Source organism: Lygodium microphyllum, chromosome 21, assembly GCF_053477565.2.
Source record: "Lygodium microphyllum isolate KBCC chromosome 21, Lygodium_microphyllum_v1.1.10, whole genome shotgun sequence".
Classification (NCBI taxonomy): Eukaryota; Viridiplantae; Streptophyta; class Polypodiopsida; order Schizaeales; family Lygodiaceae; genus Lygodium; species Lygodium microphyllum.
The window spans coordinates 10,722,286-10,747,413 of NC_141155.1; the positions used below are offsets into that span (position 1 = coordinate 10,722,286).

The 25,128-nt window shown below is 43.8% G+C and overlaps 1 protein-coding gene across 1 annotated transcript; it reads left to right on the plus strand.

Annotated features, from left to right (window-relative positions):
• The first annotated feature begins 2,577 nt into the window (after positions 1 to 2,577).
• IBR1 (indole-3-butyric acid response 1) lies at positions 2,578 to 5,727 on the plus strand. Its single transcript, XM_087661982.1, has 6 exons — positions 2,578 to 2,981; positions 3,069 to 3,185; positions 4,630 to 4,764; positions 4,847 to 4,972; positions 5,064 to 5,165; positions 5,273 to 5,727. The coding sequence occupies exons 1-6, from the start codon at positions 2,838 to 2,840 to the stop codon at positions 5,420 to 5,422; spliced, it is 774 nt and encodes a 257-aa protein (XP_087518108.1). The 5' UTR covers positions 2,578 to 2,837; the 3' UTR covers positions 5,423 to 5,727.
• The last annotated feature ends 19,401 nt before the right edge of the window (positions 5,728 to 25,128 follow it).

The following is a 25,128-nucleotide window of genomic DNA, read 5'->3' on the forward strand; positions in this document are numbered from 1 at the left end:
CTTATTTTCTTTCTTAAATTGTTTGAGAATGGATTTCTTCTCTTGTAACTCAATAAAATTAACGTATATAAAGTCTCCACCCACCTACAAATTAACGTATGTCGGAGTGTTTCCTGTCTCGTGGTATTGTACCAGACCTCGCCACCGCCACCACCACTACCACCACCACCACCACCACTACTACTACTAACAAGAAAAGAAGATGTTAAAGAACAAGATCTTATCCTCTCTATGTTTTTTATCCATTCATTCTCTTCTCTTCTTCCATCTCTCTTTCTTTTTCTCTTTCTTTATTATGTTGTATGTTTATTCCCTCTCTCTCATTCCTTCTTTCTTTTTCTCTTCCTCTCTCTCTCATTTCCTTTAATAAAACATCTCTCTCTCTCTCTCTACTATCAATTTCCTTTAACAAAACATCTCTCTCTCTCTACTACTACTACTACAATAAACAAAAAAAGAAGAAAAAACAACAACAGCAACAATAACAACAACAACAAACAAGAAAAGAAGAAGAAGAAGAAAAAAAAAACAACAATAACAAACAAGAAAACTAAATAACAATAAACAAGAAAAGAAAAGAAAAGAAAAACAACAACAACAATGACAAAGAAGAAAACTACTACTACTATGATCACGACTATGACTACCACTACAATAAACAAGAAAAGAAAAAACAACAACAACAACTACAACAACAACAACAACAACAAACAAGAAAAGAAGAAAAAATTACTACTACTACAACAAATAAGAAAACTAAACAACAATAAACAAGAAAAGAAAAGAAAAGAAAAAAACAACAACAACAACAAACAAGAAAAAAACTACTACTACTACTACTACTACTACTACTACTACGACTACAACCATGACTACGACTACCACAACAACAACAAACAAGAAAAGAAGAAATTAAATAACAACAACTACTACTATCACTACCACTACCACTACTACTACTACGACTACCATAACAACAACAAACAAGAAAATAAGAAATTAAACAACAACTACCACTACCACCACTACTACTACTACGACTACCACAACAACAACAAGCAAGAAAAAAAGAAATAAAACAACAATAACAATAACAACAACCTCTCCCTCCCTCCCTCCCTCTCCCTCTATTTCTCTGCTTCCCTATTATGTTTAATGTTTTCTCCCCCTCTCTCTCTTTCCTTCTTTCATTTTCTCTATTCCACTCTCTCTCTCTCTCTCTCTCTCTCATTTCCTCTCCCTCTCTCATTTTCTCTCTCCATACACATGTTTTTTAACAAAAACAAGCAAAATAAAAGGAGGAAAAACAAAAACAAAGCATGAGGGAACAATGCACTTATCGCAAAGGCCCGAGGATAGATTCGGCAGCTCCTCTTCACGATGGCGGTTCCTCTTCGCTCTCCGTACACTTCCGCCTCTTCTTTGCAAACAGTGGTGGTAGTGATGAGAAGCTTTCCTTCTCCCTCTTCCTCTCCCTCTCCCTCTTAAGTGTAAGATGGAGTTCGCTCTCCCTTTCGCTCTCTCTTTCGTTCGTTCGCACAAAATGACACGCTCGAGCTTCAGCCCACGTTTTTTCGCCTGAGTACCGTCGTGACGCCGCTAATTTGCACCGGAAACTGTTGTCGCTATGCGTCTGTATCCTTGTAGTGCATAGTCTATATATCATATATTAGCATACATGTGTTATCATATTAGCATAATTCTATTAACTTGTATGTAATTATATAAAACATATGTAATTATATATATTAATATAATTATATACAAAATGATACTACAACATATAGATCCAATAGCAATGTTTAAAGCGATGAAATTATTCATGGAAAAATTTGCTCTTGTCATCGCTATTCGTGTCACTAGCGAGGCGGATAGAGGCACCAGCAAAAGTGGAGCCTCAACTGACAGGAGTAGCAAGATGGCGTCAACCAGCGAGCAGCTATGGTGGGGGTGGCAAGTCTTGGAAAACAGAGGAGGCAAGCACATGCACGGCCACAATTGATGGGAGGGCTCTCTCTCTCTCTCTCTCTCCACCCCCCTTGTTCTTGGCAGTGGGCTGCTACAGGCAACGGAGGCACAAACATGCATGGTTGTGAGATTGATGACAACAAGCGGCTATGGTGGGGGCGACGAGTTTGGCGGATAGAGGAGGTAGTACATGCGAGGCCACAACAACCAATGGGAGCAAGTGCATGGTGATGGCGATGATATTGAGTCATGGTGGATAGAGGCAAGTGCGCGCGCGCACACACACACACACACAGAGAAGAAAGAAATTTAAAAAGATAATGAAGAGAGAATCAAGAAGAAAAAAGTTGAGAGAGAGGGAAGAAATGAGAGAGAGAGAGAGAAGAAAAGACAAAGGAGAAGAGAAAGCAAGAGCAAGAGAGAACAAAGGAGAGAGAGAGAAGAAAAAAAGAAAAAAGAGGAGAGGGAGAGAGAAGGAAAAGAGAGGATAGAGAAAAGCAGAGAGAGAAGAAAAAAGAGGCGGGAGAGAGTCCGGGGGGAACACCTAATCCAGCATAATAGAAAAGTTTTGCAATTCAGTTTACATTGAACCTTTGGATATTCTTGAACCTTTGCAATTCAGTTTACATTGAACCTTTGGATGTTGATGAACACGAGAGTAGGCTATTAATAAGAAGCCAGAAGAGATCGTCAGAGTTGACGTCTGCTGAAGATCGTAAGACGCCAAATTCTGGATTGATTCCCTGCGGAATTAACGAAAGCAGCATCAGCGAAAGCAAAAGCAGGCCATTGCCTCCGCCTCGACACAAATTTGCGCCGGGTAGGGGACGTGCGCTTGTTTGACTCCTCATCATTCTGCTGCTACCGCCATGGCCGATTCTCCTCAGTTCCAGCAGAAGCGGTTCAGAAACAAGGTCGCTGTGGTCACCGCTTCCACGCAGGGCATCGGATTCGCCATCGCCGAACGCCTCGGCCTGGAAGGTGCCTCCGTTGTCATCTCGTCCCGAAAGCAGGTACGACGCTCGCTTTCAGAGGAGCTGATAGGCTTCCCTGTCAGATGACCGGCATCAGGCTTTTGATTTCTTTTTCGGTTTTTGCAGAAAAATGTGGATGAAGCTGTGGCGAAGTTGAAGTCCTCTGGGATTGATGCTTTTGGAGTGGCTTGTCATGTCGGCAATGCCGAGCAGAGGAAAAACCTTATCAACCTCGCCGTTCAGGTCATCTTCTGATTCATTTATGCCTATAGTTATGTTTGTGTTCGCATGTTTAGGCATAGGTGGCACGGGGCCCGGGGGGGGGGGCACGAGAGAGAGAGAGAGAGAGAGAGAGAGAGAGAGAGAGAGAGAGAGAGAGAGGTGTGCGTGTGCGTGTGCGTGTGCGTGTAATTTGAATATGATGTGTTGAGTATGTTATTGTGGTTGATCAAACATTTTAAGTTCACATACAGAGTAGGGCTTGCTCATTTCGGGGTTTCAAGCTATTCCGATGTAAGCACATGCTTTGTTATCATCCATCGTGAGTCAATTTCATCGTAAAACCCCTCTTTTGCACTGAACTGAGTAGTGAGGGTAATCTGTTCAGCAAACAGGCAAAACATGATCATGCTGCAATGTATACAGACTTGTTGAGAAGCTGAGACGTGTAACTGCACCAAACAATGAATTGAAGCTCCCTTGACAACAATCAGAACACTGTACATATAAAGGCTGAAACTGTACACCATGCAAAACTGCCTTTTCAAGACGTGTCTTGAAGTTACTTGGAAGTTAACAAGAAGCATTACTGTTCTCTATTTCACTCCTTGCAGTTTCCAAGATTAAGAAACTTGCTACTTGGCACATGCTTCAAAACATGTAGATGTTTTGACAACCCACTTGGAAGTCAAGCTTGAATGTACTCTGATTCAAATTGTACAGCTTGTGACATTGCAGAAATTGTGGTAAGCTGGCATTATATTCAAAGACACTGTTATTCCTCATTTAGGCAAGTTCAGCAAGTGATAGTCTACAGTGCATGGTTGGAACTTTTGACAGCATCGGAGAGAGACATTTGTTGTGAGTACTCAAGCTTGAATTCAAGTATAAGTGACCATCTGGCATATAAACAATATTTGACAAGAGACCACGGGTTATGTGAACTCATGACCAAGTGGATGCTCATGCACAATAAAATGGGTGTGCTCAAAGTTCCATATCTTGTAAATATGTCAGTGGTCTATTAGTCCTTTGGTCTCCCAGCAGCTACATTCTCTCCAGGTTGTCATGGTGGTGTTTGGTTTGCCTGTTGTGGTGTTGAACTTTCTCTCTCTCTCTCTCTCTGGTTTTTTTTTTGGGGGCAGGTGGAGTGGGGTGGGGTGGGTTTGGTTGGTGCAGGATGGGGCGGGATAGGGCAGGTGGGGAAGAGCCGGGTGTTACATATATTACAAACTCAATGGTATATGGCAGATGCATTGAGCAATGGTTTCATGAATGTTCTAGAAGATTATGATTATATAGCCTAGATTTGTGAGCATCATAAGCTATGCAGGCTTATCCTGGCATGGTATTGGAGAGCATACACTTTTTATCTGATGGTGTATAAACTTTCAAACAAGTTGGGTACAGTACTTATTTTGCAAGTCACTTCTCACGTTATGTTGTTGTTTTGTTCATGGATATGCAGAATTATGGCCATATTGACTTTCTGATCTCAAATGCAGCAGCTAACCCCTCTGTAGATCCCATTCTCCAAATGTCTGAAGCAACATTGGATAAGCTATGGGAAGTAAATGTTAAAGCGGGAGTTCTTCTCGTTCAGGTGTGCTTTTGGTTTCATTAACTGTGGAAATTAATAGCATGTTTAACTGAGTGTGCATTTTAAAACCCTATATTACTTACAGGAGGCAGCTCCTCACTTATCCAGAGGAGGATCTGTAATTCTGATTTCTTCAATAGCAGGCTTTAACCCACAAAAGGCTCTTGCTATGTATGGGGTTACAAAAACAACCTTATTTGGGTTGACTAAGGTATCTCGACTTGAAAGGCTGAATTGTACTATTTGTCCAACCTGTATCCTGATAATCTTGGGAACTTAAAGCTTCTTGTCTGCCTGATTAGGCTCTTGCTGCAGAGCTTGCACCAAATGTACGGGTTAATTGTGTTGCCCCTGGATTTGTACACACACATTTGTCAGAATTTTTGTTTCAAAATGAGGATACGGTAAGAACATGGAATTTTGTTGAGTTTTCTGAATCATATGAGCCTGAACGCTTGAGTTTCTATTTGTTGAGTGGCAGGTGCTAAATTTGTTCTTCCATTACTTGCAGAAGGCAGAGTTGAAAAGTCATATATTATTGGACAGGTTCGGTGCTACTCGTGATATGGCAGCAGCTGTAGCCTTCTTGGTTTCAGATGATGCTTCATACATTACTGGAGAAACCCTTCCTGTCGCCGGGGGAATGCCCTCCAGACTGTAAAAAGCTGCTACTTCGATGAAAAATAATTGTAGAGGTTCTTTACAGAATGGGCTGACCTCCTGCTAATTGGGATAATATTGGAGATTGGGGGAACTCTACACCAAGATGTAATAGAGGAACTAGCTTAGAAGGCTTCTACAGGGAACAAGATAAAAACTCCTAGGAAACAAGAGGAGCATGTTTTCTTAAACCTTTGTTAGCTCGTCTTCCAATTTTCTTACCTTCTGTCTTTACATGTTCTTTTGATCAATAATGTGGGCATGTGCTATGAGCATGCCTTTTCTTTCAGTCTAAAGTGATTCTCTGGAAGTTAGAGTTCTCATTTTTGCTGCCTCTCACCTCCTCTAGCTACCTATTTCTCTTATGCTAGTTTCCTGCCACTATAGAACTCACTTTCTATTTACATTCTAGCCTGGTCTCTTGCAGGACTTTCGTCTTTCACATGCCATGATTGTGGCCGCAGATGCATTCAGAAGAGGATATTCTTGTCTTTTCCTTAAAGTCATTTGCATAGTAGGAAGATCCCGTTGTAACGGAGGTGGCAGGGTCTAGAGAAAGATCTGCATGTCTCCTTGAGGTCTGGGATATGCTTAAATTGATCCTGTTTCTTTTTGAGACAGGTTCTTTTTTCAGTCAGCTTATTTTAGCTTTCTAAATCAGAACTTGTTCCAAGTACATCATTGTGCATCAAGACGATTCCAAGGCATCAGTTTCGGGCTCGTTGTAGAGGGTGCAGGCGTGTTTCACAGTATCTTCATGGCATCCCAGTTTCAGGGTGATTGTAGAGGGTGCAGGCATGTCTCACAGTGTCTTCATAACATCCTCTATAGCAAAAAGCTTCGCTCTTAAAAGCAGGCTGTTGAGGGCAGTACAAGACGAGCTTCATGTCAAGAGAGCGTCTTTCAGGGAATCCCATATACTGTATGGGTGGTGCCACTTGGACCTTGATAACCTTCTTTCAGAGCAAAGCTTTCCAGAACAGATGATGCCACTTGGACCTTGCAGAGCCAGAAGAGAGCTGCAATGGAAATTCGTGTTGTGCTGCCCTCATTTGACAATCATCTTTCAGCGCACAAGCTTTCCGGAACAGATGATGCCATGCTGATGTGACATTGGTGTGCATGCAGCACAGTCGCCTTGAAATTGTTCATAGCCTTGGCTTTCTTGCTTCAGAAGGTTGTTGGCAATGAGTATTGCTTTAGCCCCTGCGGCTGTGATCTTGGGCACCCATCCATCGTGTTCACTAATAAGGAGCGGTTGAGATGAGGTGAATGCTCACTCTCTTGCTGTGCATATGAAGACATCGTGCACATAGATGGGTGTGAATATGGTTGAACGGTTGGGTATCTCCTGTAGGCACTCACGTGGCCACATGAGGAGAGCTGTGGAGATGTCACCAGGACATGAATTTTTAACCTATTGCTTTGGTGGAATTAAGTTGTGCAAAAGTGAGGTGCACATGTGAAGTACAAGTTAAGTTTGGCACGATGATAGTTTAGAACCTTTAGTTTGGGTAGTGGAAGACATTGATAGAAGTGATATAAGTCATGATGGACATGTACTAGTGAGTGGTTGGTGACAGTTTTGGCTCTAGGCTTCAAATGTGCTGTTGGAAATGACTTGTGGTGTAATTTGGGCTATCAAAATTAAATATTTAATGCCCAGGAATTAATGTCCATAAAAGCTGAATTTACATTGTGATGGGGGGTGGTAATATTTGTGGGCAGGGTGAAGTGGATTTTTGAATCTACAATCACTAATTGTTTTTTTTTTGTTGTTGGATGTATTGTGTTGGCAATTGTGCCCCTTAGCAGTTGGATGAAAGAGAACTAGCCTCATTCTTGAACTTTTTGAGAGATTATTAATCAATTGACATTAGAAGAGGGGATTCTTGGAGAGTGATCCTCAAGGCTCAACTCTTTTCGAGGAATGGGCCAATGTAGTGTTGATTTGATAGTCCATGATTAATTAAATTGGTAAAGTTTTAATCTCAATTTATTGTTTTGTGTAATTATTGGTTGGTCCAGTAGCCATTTACCACCCTATCCAAGGGGGAGACTAGTTTAAGGAGATAGAAGTTAAAATTCTTGAATTGCATTTTGGATGAATGAGTTGTATTGACTAGGCCAAACGGAACCTGGAATATTGAACATTTCTTAAAAGAATGACTTTGAATTCAATATTCAATAAAATCAAGGGGTTGTCATACTTTGCAAGATAATTTCTTGTGCCAAAATTGAGTTCAAGGGCACTTTAAATTAGCTAGGTACTCTAGATCTTAGAATGAAAAGAGAGAATTGAAGCCTTGCAACATGTCTCTTCCAAGGGATTAGACCATGAGGCCATGAGACCATGAGACCATGAGGCCATTTCAAACAAGAGAAAGCTCGATGGTGGCTCTACGATTCTTGCGATGGTACTCAATCCACATCCTCTACTCCATAGCTCTTGATTCGATTTGCAAGCACCCAATGGATGGGAGGAAATGCAAAGAAGAGAGAAAACCCAACCTCTTCTTCGATCCACCTCCAATCCAAGAAGGAGAAGAAGAGAAGAGCACATGCAAGGAAGAAGATTCACCTCTAAAGTCCTTCACTCTCAAGTTTGCACACCACAAGAATGAGCTTATCCATATACTTTTTAGTTTTTATACATAGGGTCTTGAGTTTGGGCTTTCACTCAAGTTTGGGTGCCCTTTTCTCCTATTTGGCTCTTGGCTCGCGGTCTTTATGCTTTATGCATACATATTCAAATTAGACCGACAGTTAGGAAAGTGAGCAAAAGCTAATTTTCGCAACCTTGTTGTGTTGCAAGTTTTTCTTTCTAGTAGAAAATATTATAGAAAATATCCCCTCTAATATTTAAATATAAACTCGGTTCAGAATTCATTTGTATGAAGAACTCAATCTACTTGATAGTGTGCTCTAAACTTTTTGATAGTACAATCCACATTATTAGACTCCACAATTCTACTATGTAGAACATATAGTATTTAATTTTTAATATACATAAATAGTAAACAATTAGTCAAAAAAGGTTTAGTTATTACCTTTGTGCTACTTTCTTGCATTTACACAAATGGATGTACATTAGGGTAGTAATATCTTAGTGCTTGTTGGAGCTTTTATAAGCTTGACTACTGGACTTGATGGAAATTTGCTTATTGTTTCAAGTGCTTCATTCATTTGGCAACAGCTACCTATCATATTGCTGAGACATACCTCGCACTCATCCATCTATCCATTCTTCTCCCAAACCACACGGAAGTAAGAAGGAACGAACCAACAAAGATGTAGTGAACTTATTGGCTTACCTTCTCCTCAACAGTGCAAAGCAAAAGCTCGATGTTGGCTCTACAATCCTTGAGATGGTACTCAATTCGCATCCTCTACTCCATAGCCCTTGACCTGACCCATAAACACCCGTTGCACAAGAGGAAATGCAAAGAAGGAGAGAGATAATCCAACCTCTTCTCTAATTCCATCTCTTACTCAAGAAGTGAAAGAATAGAAGAGCCCATGCAAGGAAGAAGCTTCACCTCTCAAGTCTTTTACTCTCTCCCTCACTCATACTTTCACTCTCCCTCACTCTCAATATGGAGCACAAGCAAACAGATTAGAAGCAAGAAGGAGAAGATGTGAGAGTATGCAATGGAAAGAGGAAAGTGAATAGGGAGAGGAGACAAAGAGAATGCAGGAGAGAGAAGAAATAATGTGACTACAATGGTTGAAGGTATAAGGCTGCAAGAATCAGCCCCGACATGTGGCTCTATGCATTAGTGTGGGCGTTAGATAGTAGCAGGGGAATGAGAGAATGAGGAGGGTTGGCTAATCATGAAGGATCAATAATGGATAATGGATAATGAAAGTGGGAGGGCAGACTACCTATATAGAGGCGAAAAAGAGGGAAAACTCTAAATGTGGTCAAATCCTTAAAAAATAGCCAAAAGTGCATGGAGGACGTATGGATAAAGCACATAATATATAGAATATAAATTGCCATAAATGAGAGTTGATCGGCCAGTATATGCACTAATGTGCCCTCCACCTAAAGTGTCTAAAACACATAAAATGATAGACAAAGATAATGTTAGAGCTACTAATGTCCTCATCTAAGTCAAAATTGAGGCCCATAGGTAGGAGATGACCACACAAGACACACATGATTGCTAACACCCTCTTACGAATCTTGGATGTGGCAGAAGGTCAAATGAGATGCAGATTTGAGGGTGACAGGAAGAGTACCAATGTCGATGTAGTCCGCTGTAAAAAAAAAAAAGATAGCAAAGGATCAAGACCCCCTCTTATATAAACATCTAATCAAATGGAAGGCCACCAAAGGGAAAAGGAAACTGAGAGGCCTTGAAAAGATCACTCCTAAAAACTCTAGTCGGGGATGGGTGTGAGACAAAAGTCTCGAACCCAACTATGAGATGATAGCAAGGAACTATCAAAGGCGGCATAAGTCGCATAGAAGAAATAGGAACCAAGGGCAAAGCGTCAGGGAATGGTGGCTTGATGATGAAAAAAAGGGGTAATCGCATAAAGGAAAGGCCCAAAGTAGATTGGAAACCTTGAAGCAACTCCTCACCATCTTGGAAAACCTCCTTTGAAACACTTAAAGTGTTGGGGGTAAAGGCACCTTTGCCTAGCCGCCCGTGTATTACTACACTTTACTATACTGATAGTACCCGCCGCTGCACACTGCAGGTGGTGGGTGCCCATCATAGTCACTTATTCTTTATTCTTTTAGTGACAGTTTGAATAAAGGAAGGCCCGGCCACACATTGTGGTTGTTGGAGTTCCCACTTTGAGTTTCTCTCTCTCTCTCTCTCTCTCTCTCTCTCTCTCTCTCTCTCTCTCTCGCTCTTGCTTTCCATCTGCCATAGCTCTCACCACCAAACTTCTTTCTCCTAGGATCTACTTCCCTTTCAACTGGCATTAGAGCAAAGGCATTGGAGCTTGCTCGGCATTCTCTTCAGCTCGGATTTGAAGAGCTTCAATGGCAGCCATGGCACCTTCATTTACATGTATGTTTTGATCTCCTGCCTCCTCCTCGATCTTCTCGGTCTTCATTTGGCACCTTGCAGGGCTGCATTGGAGTCCCCCTAATCATTGCCAAGTGCTCAGTAGCATTTTTGAAGACTTCTTAGTCCCTAGAAGCAGCCAATGCAAAATGCGGCACATTTTTAGGAGGTTGGGCTGATCTGCTCTCCTAGCGTTTCCAGCTTCTTCCCCAGCTTCCTGGCATTGTTTGCAACCTTCCTGATCATCTTCGGACTTCTCGGCATTGGTTCTTTGCTCTCGATGATCGATACGAGTGCTTCCACTTTCAACCATTGCTGTATACACAGTCCCAGGACTGTAAAAAACAAGGCAACACTTGACATTTGATGTTTGATGCTTCTTGGCATTGCCCGTTTGATGCTTATTGATGCCATGTGTGATGCTCGGATGTTATGGGATGCTATGTCTATGCTTTGGGACTGATTTGGAGAAGATTTGGGCACCGATCGAGCTTCATTTGACAGTGAATATGTTGCTGTAATACAGTGGGCTAAAGCTCATTTACTTGGTGTATGCATTGGTTCTTGGATACGGGTTGCTTACCAGTGATTTGAATGATCATATCAATGTATTTGGAGCTTGTCAAATGCTTCTTTTTGGTTCCAGAATGCTTTTGAGCTTGGATTAGGCTCCGTCTTGGTGGTCATTCACTGGCATTTGGATTGAGTTGGCATGCTTTGGACCGGTTTATGCCTATTGTCACTACTTGACATTTAGGCTTCTTGCATTTATGCTTTGGTCAGATATGGCTGCCACTTGGTTTGCCCATGCTTGAGGACAAAACTAATTGGCCCTCCTGGCCTAAGAAAATAGATCATTAAAACCTTAAAACAACTGGCCCTCTTAGCCTAAAGAAATCAAGCAAACCAACTCATATAGATCCCTCCTTGAAAGAAGGCAGATATACGAAAATACGCTCCATTCCAAGGGGAAGAATAGGGCTCTCAACCCTAAACTAAATGCATCAAGCTGTGACCCATACCTCCTGCATATATAGCAAGAGGTGTACACATAACATGTCATCTGATCAACCTATGGGTCCAGGATAATAGTGGTAGATGGGTCTCGGCCACTCTTCGCATTATCCATATCAACCATCTCCTGCCATATATTGCATGGTTTAATAACATTCCCCACAACCGACCAGGTCTCGTCTTGTTATCAAGAGCAACATCCGAACTAGGACCACAGTTGAAAAAGAGGTCCTCTTTATAAGAAAAATTAGCTAAGTAATCTACAAACTGATTCCAATAACGGGGAATGAGCTAAAGAGATACGCTCTCAAATTCATCAAGTAGGGTTATAGCAGCTTGATGATACATACAAAGGATGGGATTTCGAATTGTATATGTCTCGTTGAGTTTATTTAAGATCAGCTAGGAATCTCCCTTTACCAACAACCATCGAATACTACCTTTCTTGGCAATATTCAGTCCCATAATCAAGGCTTTATACTCTGCCATGTTGTTAGTGAATCCTACCCCGAGATAAACAGCTAATTTCATTGCAACCCTACGTCGGGGATCTCGGATAACTACTCCAACACTCCCTTTTTTATTAGGCCCCCGAGACGCTCCATCAAAGTATAACGTGTACATCCATAATGGGTTTACATAGCCAGCCCCATCAAGAACTCCCCTATTTGTAATTATGATAGTCAAAATTCAACATATTTAGAGGATGAACTAACGGCTCCATCCCACCTTCTTCATTAAACTCAACAGGGATGCTTGTCGAAATTTGTAAACAGTGATGGCAGAAAACTTTGATCTCCCACAAAAATGTACCATCTTCTTGCTCAATCACTTTGTATCCCTTGCTCCACCAAATAAGCTTCCCCTGACTATATCTTTGCTTGAGATATGGGTGCTCTAGATAAGGGATTAACCTCCCCATCAACTAGTTTAAGCTCTCCTGCACATCTCAACTCAACCCCAGCATAGACATGCAATGCATTTAGCGCGTTAGTATATTAAAAAATAATAAGGTTTAATCTTATTAAGATTAGCCTTATTCTTAAATTCCACTCCCTGTAGATCACCTAATAAATCCCTAGACTTATTTTTACCTAACCAAACTATCTTGTAAGGGCTATCCCATCTAGGTTCCAGCTTTCCTGGAAAAAGCTCCCTACGGGCATCATAGTATAGAACTAACTACCCTTGTTTAAAGGTATATTTCTTCGCTTTTAGATCATGCACGTTTACCGCAGCACAGAGGAGCGGGAAATGGAAAAAAAGAAAAGAAGGAAAGCCCCCAAAACTTCATCTTCTGTTTATGTCCTTTTACCGAGTATAGCAGAACAAGGTTCCCTTGTTTGAAGTCTCATTGCTTGACATGTATGTCAAACCACATCTTTCGTTGAGCCTTTTCACAAATCAGAGAGTGAGTGGCGAGGAGTTGGGTCTCCGTTAAGCGCTCTAGCTCCACCAAGCAGTTGGTCCAAGCCTCTCTTCCCTCCCAACGCTCCTGGATTGCTAGCCTCAAGCTAGGGATGAAGAATTCTAAGGGTAAAATGGCATTAGTTTCGTACATCAGCCTAAAAGGCATTTGTCCTACAGCCATTTTATAAGTTGTGCGATAGGCCCACAAGGCCGCCATTAGCTTGTTGTCCCAGTCACTTCTTGAAGTAGACACGACTTTTGTAAGCACGTTGACTAAGATTTTATTTGTGGATTCAGCTTGGCCATTAGCCTGAGGGTAATAGGGAGAGGACTTCCGATGAATTATCAGGAAGGTAGAGAGCAAGTGGGCAATCACTTCATTAATGAAGTGCGTGCCTTGGTCGCTTACAAGTTCGATTGGGTAGCCAAACCACGAAATGACCTGCTCCCACAAGAACTTTGCGGTGGTCCTAGCATCATTCTTCCTCGTGGCTCGTGCCTCTATCCATTTCGTTAGATAGTCGGTTGCCACGATGATGTAGCGAGCTTGGGAATATTGTGCCACAGGACTGATAGGTCCAATAAAATTGATGCCCCATTTTTCAAAGGGTTGTCGGGCTATGACAGGGGTCAACTCCATCTTGTCCTTTCGCACAGGCACTTTGGTCCTTTGGCACTCATCGCAGTGCTTTACAAATTTAGCTGCATCGCGGAAGAGGGTGGGCCACCATAGCTGGGATTGTAGCACTTTTCGGGTTGTCGTATCCCTGCTAAAGTGTCCTCCAGCGATTCCTCCATGTGCTTCGTTCAATGCATCGTGCATCTCATGCTCACACACACACCTATGCAATAAACCGTCTTGTCCCAACCTATAGAGTTGACCAACGATCAGTTGGTATGGCTGAATTTTGAAGATAAGTCTTTTCAGCCTGGCCTTCTCAATGGGTCACTCTGGTAGTCCATTTTCTAGCACTTGCACTATGTCATCGGCCCAATACGACGTCAGATCAGCTTTAAATAATTCTCGCTCACTAGACAGGTTAAAGAGATGGCATCCAGCAAATCGTCAGGCACGCCTTGTCCAGCGGCTTCTCCTATGGGTATGCGGGACATGTGATCAGCCATGTAATGTTGCTTTCCTTTGCGTGCAACCACAGAGAAGTCAAACTCCAGTAAGAGGAGTAACCATCTAGCTATGCGCCCCGTAGTGCAAGGCTTGATGGTCAACAAAGAAGACAAAGGGAGTGGCCAACAGGTAATGCCTAAATTTCTTTACCGCAAATACCATGGCCAACCCCTCCCTTTCTGTTGTGGAATAGTTCATCTCGGTCTTTGTGAGCTGCCTGCTGGAAAAACTCACCGGGTAATCCAAGTTATGTTCACCAGGCTGGCATAGCACGGCTCCAATAGCGAACTTAGAGGCGTCTATATGTACATGAAACGTTATGTTCTAGTCTGGGGCTCGTAAGATTGGTGTAGTCGTAAGAGCCTTTTTCAACTCCTCATATGCACACTGGCATTCCTCTGTCCACTCAAAAACTATCAATAGCTTGTACAATGGTCTAGCTATTAGTGCGTAATTTAGTACAAAGCGTTGATAATATCCAGTGTGTCCCAAGAAGCACTGAACTCCCTTGTAGTTATCGGGTGGCGGTAAGTCAACAATGACTCTGACTTTGGAAAAGTCAGTAGCAATGCCGTTCCTTGACACTATGTGCCCTAAGATGCATCCGTGTTTTACCCAGAACTGGCACTTTAAGGGGTTCAATGAGAGGTGGTACAGCCTACACCTTTCAAAGACAGCTCTCGATTTGTCCAAGTGTTCGGCCCAACTAGAGTGTAAACATAGGTCGTCTACGAACACTTCCAGTTCGCGCCTAAGCATGTCCTTAAAGATAGTGCACATTAGGTGTTGGAAAGTTGCAGGTGCATTCACTAGCCCAAAAGGCATGACAATGTAGGCGAACACGCCCCATTCCGTGGCAAAGACAGTCTTGTGCCTGTCGTTGGGGTGCACTTGCACTTGATTGTAGCTCGAGAAACCATCCAGAAAATTGTAGGCTTCCTTTCCTGCTACCCTCTCAAGCATGTGCTCGATGTAAGGTAAAGGATAGTTATCCCTCTTCGTAGCGGCATTCACTTTTTTGTAGTTCATGCACACTCGGATTTTTCCATTCTTTTTCATGACAATCACGATAGGTGATACCCAGTCCGTGTGCTCGATCTCATATATGAATCCTGCCCTCATGAGTTTATCAATCTCCTCTTTTACTGCATGGGCGTGCTTGGGATTCATGGGGTAAGGTTGTTGTTTCATTGGCACTGCATCTAGGACCATTGGGATGTTATGAGTCACGACCCTAGGGTCGACTTTCTTAAGTTCGTCCAATGTCTAGGCAAATACGTCAATGTACTCTTGCAGGAGCGCAATGAGTTTGGTCTCTTCATCCTCCACCAAGTCATCTGCAATGAACACCGGTCTTGGATTTTCACCTTCCCCAGCCAAGTTAACCTCTTTGACTTTGGCGGGTCCCTCGATGGGTTTACTAGTCTGACCTTGTCTTTTTGCACCTAACAGAATTACCACTCTGTCACCCTCTTTAAATTTTGTAAACCGTTTGGGCAGATCCTGTGGTTTCTTCTGCCTTTCCACTTCTGAGTCCCTTGCTTGCTTTCTAGCCTCCTCTTTTAGCCTCCTGCGCCTCAGGTGGACTGGCAAGTCTCCCTTGGTGCGTTTGACCTTAGAGGGTTGTGGTATCTCGGGATCACTCTCAGTGCTAACTTCCGACTCTGAGTTGAACTCGCATCCCTTACTTGAGGAAGATGTTTCCCCAGGGGGTCGTAGTTCCGTAGGTGCATCTGTTTTGAGCACTGGGATTACCCATGGTTGTGCTACTCCGGCTTGCTAGTAATCCATGGCTCTGCATTCTAGCCAGGATCTGTCACACTCCATTCGCATGACTCCTTTTTCGTTCCACTAATCCCTTCTTTCCTAGGCCTTGATTCTGCCCTGATTTGTTCTATCGCTTTTCCCTCCGTGTCGTACTCTATTGTGTCGATCTCTTCTTCATTCTCTTCTCCCGTAGAGTGACAGTCCTCATACTCCTCATCATCCGGGTCCTGTCCTTCTGACTGCTCATCATCCCCTAAGCTTCCCTCTTCAATCTCCTTGTCATCAGTAACTAAAGCCCAGTTATATAACAAGTTCAGGTTGTGGACCTTGGTCCATTTCCATTCTGATTTAGCTAAAAGGTCACATAGAGGTTTTAAGTTAGCAGCCAAATTGCCATCCAATTTATTGGTCAGATACTCTACGATTTCCTGAAGCTCTAATTTTTTTTTGGGGATGTGGGATGAGGCCAGTTTTCCTGGGTTGAGTGAGCTTCCTACCATCATGCAAAGTGGCACAACTGGCTCCTTAGTTGGCACGGTTGTGGCTTTAACAGCCTGCTGATGTGGTTCTTCCTCATCCGAGAATGGTAGATCAATGGTTGCCAAAATGTGCATCCAATCCCTCTCATCCTCGCGGCAAGGAATATATCTAGCGAGTGATCTGTAGGGTTTGGTCGTTTGAGTATCACCTTTTAGTATAGCCGAGATGGCAGCTAGGTCAACAGGTGTCGTCGTCCAAGTGTCCACCTCTACCCTCACTGCACTAGTTCTGTTCCCTAGGAAAATCAATCCATTGCCCAGTCCTCTATGACACGTGCATTCCTCATCCAAGGTCAGCCTAATAGTATGTCGTAATCCACTCCCTTCATGACAATGAAGTTTACCAAAAATTGCACACCGGCAATCTTTACCGGCCAATTCTTTAAGACCCCAAATGGTCTTACCCTCTTTCCGTTTGCTAACGTGACATTAATCTAGCCATCTCTACGGGAGGGTTTCCCCATGCCTCTAGGACTGCATGGTTTAGCACACTACCAGCGCCTGTGTCTACAATTCCTTTTCGAGTCATGTCTCCTAAGGCTAGGATGGGCAAAACTACGTGCATTTCAGTGCCTTTCCAAAAAGCATTGATGTGCAAAGACTTAGGATTTGAGTATAGAGTTAGACTTGGAATCCGTGTAACTGCACCATGATCTTGCGGATCAGCACCCGCAAGTCCTGCGTGTCCCTCGATCAAGTCTTTTAACTCCTGCCACAAGGAGTGATTTTGCCTAAGCAGATCCTCCAAGCTTAGAGTTACTGGAGTGGACAGCAAGGTTGTGAGGAGGTTACTGGACCCTTGTCTTCCTCTGAGGCTAGCAGTTCTAGGCCATGCGTTCTGTCTGCCCTGGTAAGATTCCCCCCGGTCTTGTTGCTGAGTCACTCCCAGTGGTGCAGGTATGCTCCCAGCCTGTGGTTTTGAGGGTGAGACTGGTGTGCTCACACTGGAGAAGTCATCCATAGGATCTTCCAATATAGGTTCGGCATCCTCGAGGTGCTTTTGGGCGTCTTTGATCCACTCCTAGACCTTGGCTATAGCCTCGAGTTGCCATTTGGGGTGGGGATATTCCCCTACCTTGGCACTCCCTAGCTCTGCTGTCTTAGGAGCCGATGTCTCTGCCTCTGCATCTGTGACCTTCTTTCCCATTACTAGCGTAGTCGTTTCCTCGGTTTTAAGGGTTATCTTTGCACCGGTTCTCTTTTTCCGTCTCCTTCGGCTTCTCTTTCCCATTGAGGTTGCATCAAGGTTACTTGGCCCTGGCAAGGAGATGCCTTCTTGTTTCGTTTGAGCTCCCGTCATAGCATGTAATGGGATGGGCATATCCTCACTACCAGAAGTTTCCACTCCAAAGAGCCCAAAAGGCACCGATGGCATGTTGGCAGAGTTGGTTGATGGCTTTCGCCTAGGATAACTCTACGGAAATAGATGTGTGATTCCACACTCTACGCATTGGAGATCCGCTTTGTCCTTGTTAGCTTGTTCTCGCTCTGGGCAGCGTGATGAAATGTGGCCTGGGTGGCCGCAAGTCCAGCATGTGGCTAGATCCTGGCTGGGCTCTCCAAAGCCTCTGCCTCTTCCTCTTCCTAAAGCCATCACCGATAGTCCATCAGGACTGGGATGCCTTCCTCGTCATAGGATATGTACGGATTGACATATGTCTCTTCCTCATCAGGCTCCTCCACAAAGCGAACAAGAGCATCGCTAGATGGGTGAGTCACAAAAGGCCCTGGTGGCCTGGGTATACCAGTTGGGTTCATCTCCAGCCTAGGCACGGTAGGTCTTGAGTCAGTTGGTGTTGGAAGAGCTAACTGGGCTCCCTTGCCAAAGAAATTAGGTGGCCTATTACCTAAGTATGGAGGGTTGTACTGCTGCATATATGGGAATCTCCTCGGCATTTTGCAATGCACTGCATCATGCCCGAACCTACCGCAATTTGAGCACGGTCGAGATCTAGGATCTTGGCACTCAACTGGGAGGTGATTGCCGCCGCAGTACACACATTGTACATGCAATCTCACAGGCTTCCTCACAAGCTCTTGCAACCATGCAATCTCCATTTTCATCTCTACCATCCCTTGGTCGTTGTCTACACTCTTTCTCTTATCCTGCACGCTAGCAGGTGCTTTTTCCCCCAAGGTGGTTCATCTCTCAAGGTTCCTTTGGCTTGCACTATCTCGGTTAGGAGTCCTCATTCTTATGTTCCCTGAGTTGATCATCTATGCATATTGCCTTCTCAAAGACTCGAGCTAGCATGTCTCGTTGTAAGGTGGAGTTACTGGCCAAAGCCTTGTAGAGCTCCTCACTCCGAATCCCGTTCATGAACACTGTAGACACTGCCCTCTCGGTAGGTTGCTCATTGGCAGGGATTCTCTTATAGAGGCTGCGCACCTGAGTGGCGTAATCCCTAACGTCCTCCTTCTCCCTTTGACAGATATTCATCAACCTAACAATGAGGTTATCTGAATACCCCACCTCTGAAAAAGAGGCCCTTAAGGAGAGCAAAGTTTGTACGTTCTGCATCATCTAGACTAGAATACCATTCAACTCACATACTTGCTCAAACTGCTCCATGAAGCTGTACGGGTCACTACTAGGTTCGTATCGAGCTAGTTGTTTTGCTACTATGGGGATTCTAGCCTGCCCTTTAGCCCCTTGTGTGACTCCCAATCCTGACAGTAGTGCGGTGGCTAGGGCAGTAGCACTCTGTTCCACGGATGTATTGTCCATGAGTTGCTTTGGCACCAGTTCACTCAATGTCATGCCAGCCTCTGCTGCCCATTTCCTCTCTATGTTCGGTCCGGACTTGGCTGCCCCAGCTAGGTCTAGTACTCGTCTAGCCTCGTACATATCCACGTCTTACTGCAGCCTTCTAGCCCTTTGCTCATGGTTGTAGGCAATTATGCCTTCCAGCGCTCTCTTGATAGCTCTTCTCTCTTCTTCCAGGTTAGCTACCACTTCCTCTACAAATCTACCTTGGATCACAGTCCTGGTGAGTAGATTGTAGTCGTGGACCAGTTCCTAGACCGAGGTTGCAAATTATCCTAAGTCTAATTGGTCTTCCCCTTGTTCGCCTCTTGATCCCAATATTGTTTCTGCTTCCAACTCCACAAGGTTGTCGATGAATCCAATCAGCTCCGACAGCTTCCACTCCTCTATCTTGTTGCTTCCTGTGCCTTCGTGTCTTATCCAGGTACTACTAGTAGGGTACTTAGTCACCTGTCTAAGTCTTGGGGTTTTCTTCTACTAGTGGGTTCCTTAATGTTATTAGATATTCATGTGTGTTCCTTGTTATTCGAAAACAGTTGCGATCCTTACTCACACGTTGTGCTTAGTGCTTTCGTGGTGCTTGGTGCAAAAACAGGCTTTTCTCTTTTCTTGTTGTGCAGACTTAGTGGAGCACAAGAGTGAAGTGCCGATGCAGAAAGCGTTTAATGCAAACTCCACCTTGTTTCTACCCGCATTCCCAGCCTAATTTGAGTTCTCAACTCGGTTCCCAGCTATTCTACGGTCTTTCTGCGGGTTTGTGCTGCATTTTTAGTTCTGCCCTAAGTTCGATTGGTCTCTGAGGTTCTAATGGTCAATTTGGGTCTTGGGGGTGTTCAGGGTTGCGTCCTCTGGTCAGGTCTCTGGCAAGGCTAGCAAAAGATCCTTATCTTTTCCTTCTGGCAGGATGGTCCGATTCTGGGAATCGGACAGAGCTGGTCCGACTTTGGGAGTCGGACAGTCCAATTCTTGCAATCAGACAGGTCTGGTCCGATTCTGATAGTCAGACGGGGTTGGTTCTGGGACTCATCCGACTCTGGTGGTCCGATTCTAGGAATCAGACCAGGAAGGGGGTCCTACTTTCAAAGTGGTCCGAGTCCGAGTCCGGCTACGATGGTCAGACTATAATGGTCCGACTCTAATGGGCAGTCCGAGTGCCATGTGGCATGTCCGATCGGGGTGTCCGATTTTGGGAATTGGACAGGTCTGGTCCAACTCTCTCAGTTGGACGGTCTGATTCTTGTAATCGGACAAGTCTGGTCCGATTCTAGGAATCGGACGGTCTGATCCCAAGACTCGGGTGGTCCGATTCTGGGAATCGAACTACTGCGAGTTGGTCCGACTGCGTCGACGGCCGGTGCGATTCCGAAGCATTTGAATCCCTCTTAATGTCGGCTGCACACAATCATTACAGACTTTCCACATCTGATTAGAGCACTATTGAAAAACACCAGACTCACCTGGAGCAGCACGAATCGATGGCACCTAGAATCGTGGTAGCGTTTCCTCTTCCTGTGAACCAGAAGCTCTCTCACACACACACACACACACACACACACACACACACACACACACACACACACACACACACACACACACACACACACACACACAAGGCTAACCAATGAAATGAGGTTTGTCCTGGCCTCCCAAGCCTCTTAAGGTCCTTTCCCAGCACTGCAAAATGTTACAGCCAGTTCCCTTTCCCTGTTTCAACTAGAAACTTGAATCTGGTCCCCTGTTTTCCTGTTTCAAGCAGCGGTCAAAACCTCTGTTTTCTCTTTTCTTACCCTAATCTAACCTTAATCTAGTGCAGCCAACATGCAAAACAGAAATGCAGAATAGTAGTTCTAATCTAATTCTTCCAACAAACCCAAATACTTACTTGGTTCACGGATTAAACCCTCCTAAATCTCCTAGTTATCTCGAGCACTGGTTTAGGCTGCAAACCCTACTTCAATGCTCGATTTGATGCGCGCGGCACTCAAGGCTTGATTCTGTCGGCCCCGACAAAATGGAACCAAAATGGAGGGGAGCTTTGAGCTCTACCCGGAGACCTATGGACCACTTATTGCTTAAGTGTTTCGAACCGAGCGGCCATGGCTACCTCTCACATAGCCGACACGCAATGCCTACCTTACGGGTGTAGTGAGCTTACCTTGATGCTCGATCGAGTACCCTCCTCTTTCTTGCACAACGGTAGCTCCACGATCCTTGAGGCAAGCTCAAGCAACCTCAATCCCTCTCCCATGAGCTTCATCCTCCATAGCCACATGCGAGACAAGAGAAGAGAAGAGAGGAGGAGAAGATGAAGAGAGAAGATGGAGAGCTTCTTCTCCAAGATCCCTCACTCTCACACAATCACTCCCTCACTCCCTCACACTCTCTCAATCCCTCTCTCAAGCACAAGCAAGAAGGCAAGAAACAAGAGAAGAAGAAGAAGAAGCTTTGGCCACACACAAGAATGAGCTTTCCATTCACTTTTCAACTTTATATACATGCCCTACTTTTCATGGGCGGTCATCCCCCTTTTTTACATGGCCGGCCATTAGCCTAGGCCCACTTCTCATTTCCCACCGTTCTAGTCTATCCTATCCCCAACTAATGCATACAATTTGCACAGGAATGAGCTTGGCGCTCTCTTACAAGAATAAGAAACAACCTATTGTTGCATTGTCTAGTACAGAAGCTGAGTATAGAGGAGCTGCCTTAGAAGCTTGCAAAGCAATTTGGTTGATGAAACTGCTAAAAGACTTTAGAATACAACTCGAAAGTAGAGTGAGATTGCATTGTGATAATCTCAGTAGTGTTATGTTGGCTAGCAATCCCTTCTACCATGCTAGGTCCAAAAATATTGAGGTTCACTACCATTTCATCAAAGAAATGGTCCTTACAGGGCAGATTGACTTGATTCATGTGAAGATTGAAGACCAAGTAGTAGATATATTTACCAAGTCTCTTGTAAATAAAAATTCATATATTTCAGATAGCTACTTGGAGTTTATTAGATGGTTTGAGCTTGAGGGGGAGTGTTAGAATATCAAGATCCCGTTACTCTTCAGTCACTCTATCTTTATGTGTGTGACACAACTGTACATGTGTGGGACATTCAATAAATCGGTGTAGTCAGTGACTTAACCACAATTAGTCTTGGTTAGTCATACCTATGTGTGTAAGTCTCTTTTATTTTGTATGATGGAATAATAATGGAAGAAGAACAACAATGAACTGAGGCTCGTCTTCCACTCTACTCTGTCTCTCTCCCTCTCTTCCAACAAGAAGAACTATCAATCCTACACCATCTACTGAAGGAGAACTTAGACATGTTTGCATGGTTGTACAAAGATTTGAAGGAAATTGATCCTATGGTATGCAAACATCACATCAATCTAGAGCCTGATGCCAAGCTTATGTGTGGCAAAGACATAGGCACATGAATCCAAATTACTCCATGTAAAGGCGAGCTCAAGTTCAACCTCCAAGACCCACAAATTGCTTATTCTTTCAAGTGTTTCAAGCCAAGCACTAATGGCTACCTCTCACATAGCCAATGTGCTATCTCTCTCTATGAGTATAGTGAGCTTACCTCCATGCCCAATCGAGTTGCGTCCTCTCCCAAGCACTAGCTCCACAATCCAAGTGCAAGCTTCAAGGGAGCTTGATCCTCAAGCTCCATGCTCCAAGCTCCATTGCCGCAAGCAAGAGAAGAGAAGAGAAGAGAAGAGAAGAGAAGAGAAGAGAAGAGAAGAGAAGAGAATAAAAGAAAAGAAAAGAGAAGAGAAGAGAAGAGAAGAGAAGAGAAGAGAGCTTCACCACCATAGTCCCTCACCCTCACACTCTCACACACTCTCTCTCAGGCACAAGCTCAAGCAAACAAGAACAATAAGAAGAAGAAGAAGAGAGGAGAGCCACTTTTGGCCACACATAAGAATGAGATTCTCATTCACTTTTCAACTTTATATACAAAACCCTAAATCCCTTTTGGGCAGTCATCCCCTTATCCCCTTTTTTACATGGCCGTAGGCCCTTTTTTCCATTGTCCTCCTATCTTCCTAGCTTCCTTCCTATTGCCCATCTACCTTTACAATTTGCACGGGTGAGAGCTCAACACTCTTCAAATAAATCACGGTGTGCCTTGCCCTCTTTTACAAAAGTATTGACCTGTGCTTTTTCTTATGCGCCTCTCTCCTTGATTTAGGACTTTCTTGCACTTCTTGTGTTTCTAGATTTTTCTTAGTGTGCCTTCATCTTCTGTTTTACTTTTACGTTGGCCTTGTCTTCTACTTTAGATTTTCCAAATTATCCACCTTGTTTGTATGAGGGCATTACCTCCCTCCAAGACAAGTGCTAGTTCCATGGCACTCACCATCGTATGTAGCAGGCTTTGGCATGCACAAGAAGATGTGGGTGTGGAAGGGACTGCTGTGGTTTGTCATGGAGGAGTTTTGGTAGTGGTGGGGCTAAAGGTAATTGGTGGCACTTTGTTGGCATGATTGGCTGGTGATAGGGTTATTATAGTTGGTGATAGGACTATTATTTGTTGAGAGTTACACTCATGGTTGGCACAGGTGTGTTGGTTTTTGGGGATTCCACATGTGACGATTCTTGGGTGGGCTTGCATGATGATAAAGGAAAAAAGTTCAGAGTTGAGTGTTGATGAAGAGATGATGGTACTTTCGTTGGAGTCTTCAATACCTGCAATCGAAAACCTCTCATATAGTCTCTCCCTAGGGTTTAGTGCTAGTCTTCATATTGTGCACAAGATGTGGTTTGATTCGTTTGGGAGATATGTCGAACTCTAAGCAAGCGGAGAGTATTGTTCTGCACTTGAGGACCCAAACTATGTATAGATTGTGGTGCAGTTATTATGTGAGTACACGTGCATACTTAGATAGTACGTAGTTAGAAGACAGCTGGTCTGGTTCCTCATAGCAATGCGTGGATGAAGCGAGGGTTCAATTGGGTGGAAAAAATTATCAATGTTGAGGAGAAGTACACTTGAAGGCTTCTTGAGACATTAGTTGTGATTTTGACAACACGATGTAGCATAATTGAGCTCATTGACACTGATATTAGATTTGATCAGGTAGTGGGATCCTTCAATGTTGGTGGTTGATCGCCATTGTTGAGCATATCTGAAAAAGAAAAAGTAAGTGCACTACCTAGGGGTGTGTCTATCTCATTATGTAGTGTTGCATTGTGTCTGTGCTAGTGAAACTGGGAGTTGGGTCTTTATTGCTAAGGACACGTTCCGCAACAAGGGGCATCATCATGGCCAAAAACTATGACTGTTGTGATTCTTGATTGAAAGTAGTAGGGGCTAGTGCAGTGGACTTGCCACTATTGGTAGATTGTAGTGTCAAGTCCTTAAGCATATCGAAAGTTGTCGTGTCTTTTGTTGCCCTTTGTGCATTCACTTGTGCAGAGAGAGCTAGTCACGATTGATTGCATAGGCATATCCTTAGGCTGAGAGTTAAGGATGTTGTCATGTCTCGCATCTTGGACCTTTGGAAGCTGAGATAAAGATAGAAATTGGGATTGAGCAACTGCACTTGATGACTGTTGTTGTGCTTCCTATGTCCATTTAGGGAAAGAGGGTGTAGGAGATTTGGGACTCCTAGGTGGACTTGGCACGGGCTAAAAGATTTGCTCGTGGCTATTAGATGATTCTCCATTTTCTTTGTTGAACAATCAACCTTATCATGAGCAACATTGTGCCTATGGTACTCATTATCCTCTTGGGAAGTCAAAGGCTCCTCGAGCACTAGTGGTCTTTGTGCACACTCTACAGTTATATCTGATATCCACTTGTTAATCATGCTAGGATGATCTACCTTTCGAATAGTCATGTTTGGTTTTTTGATTTCAATCATGAGGGGCTCAATCAATCCAATGTTGTTGACTTGAGACTTGGATTTTTGTTTAGAATTCCTCCTATGCTTCTTTACTTTTGATACAATCTGGCCTTCAATTGATAGAGGTGGTTTAGCAGGGGGCTTTGGTACCCAAATCCATCGGTTACCTGCATAATACCCTTGACCACGTAGCAATGCTTTGGAT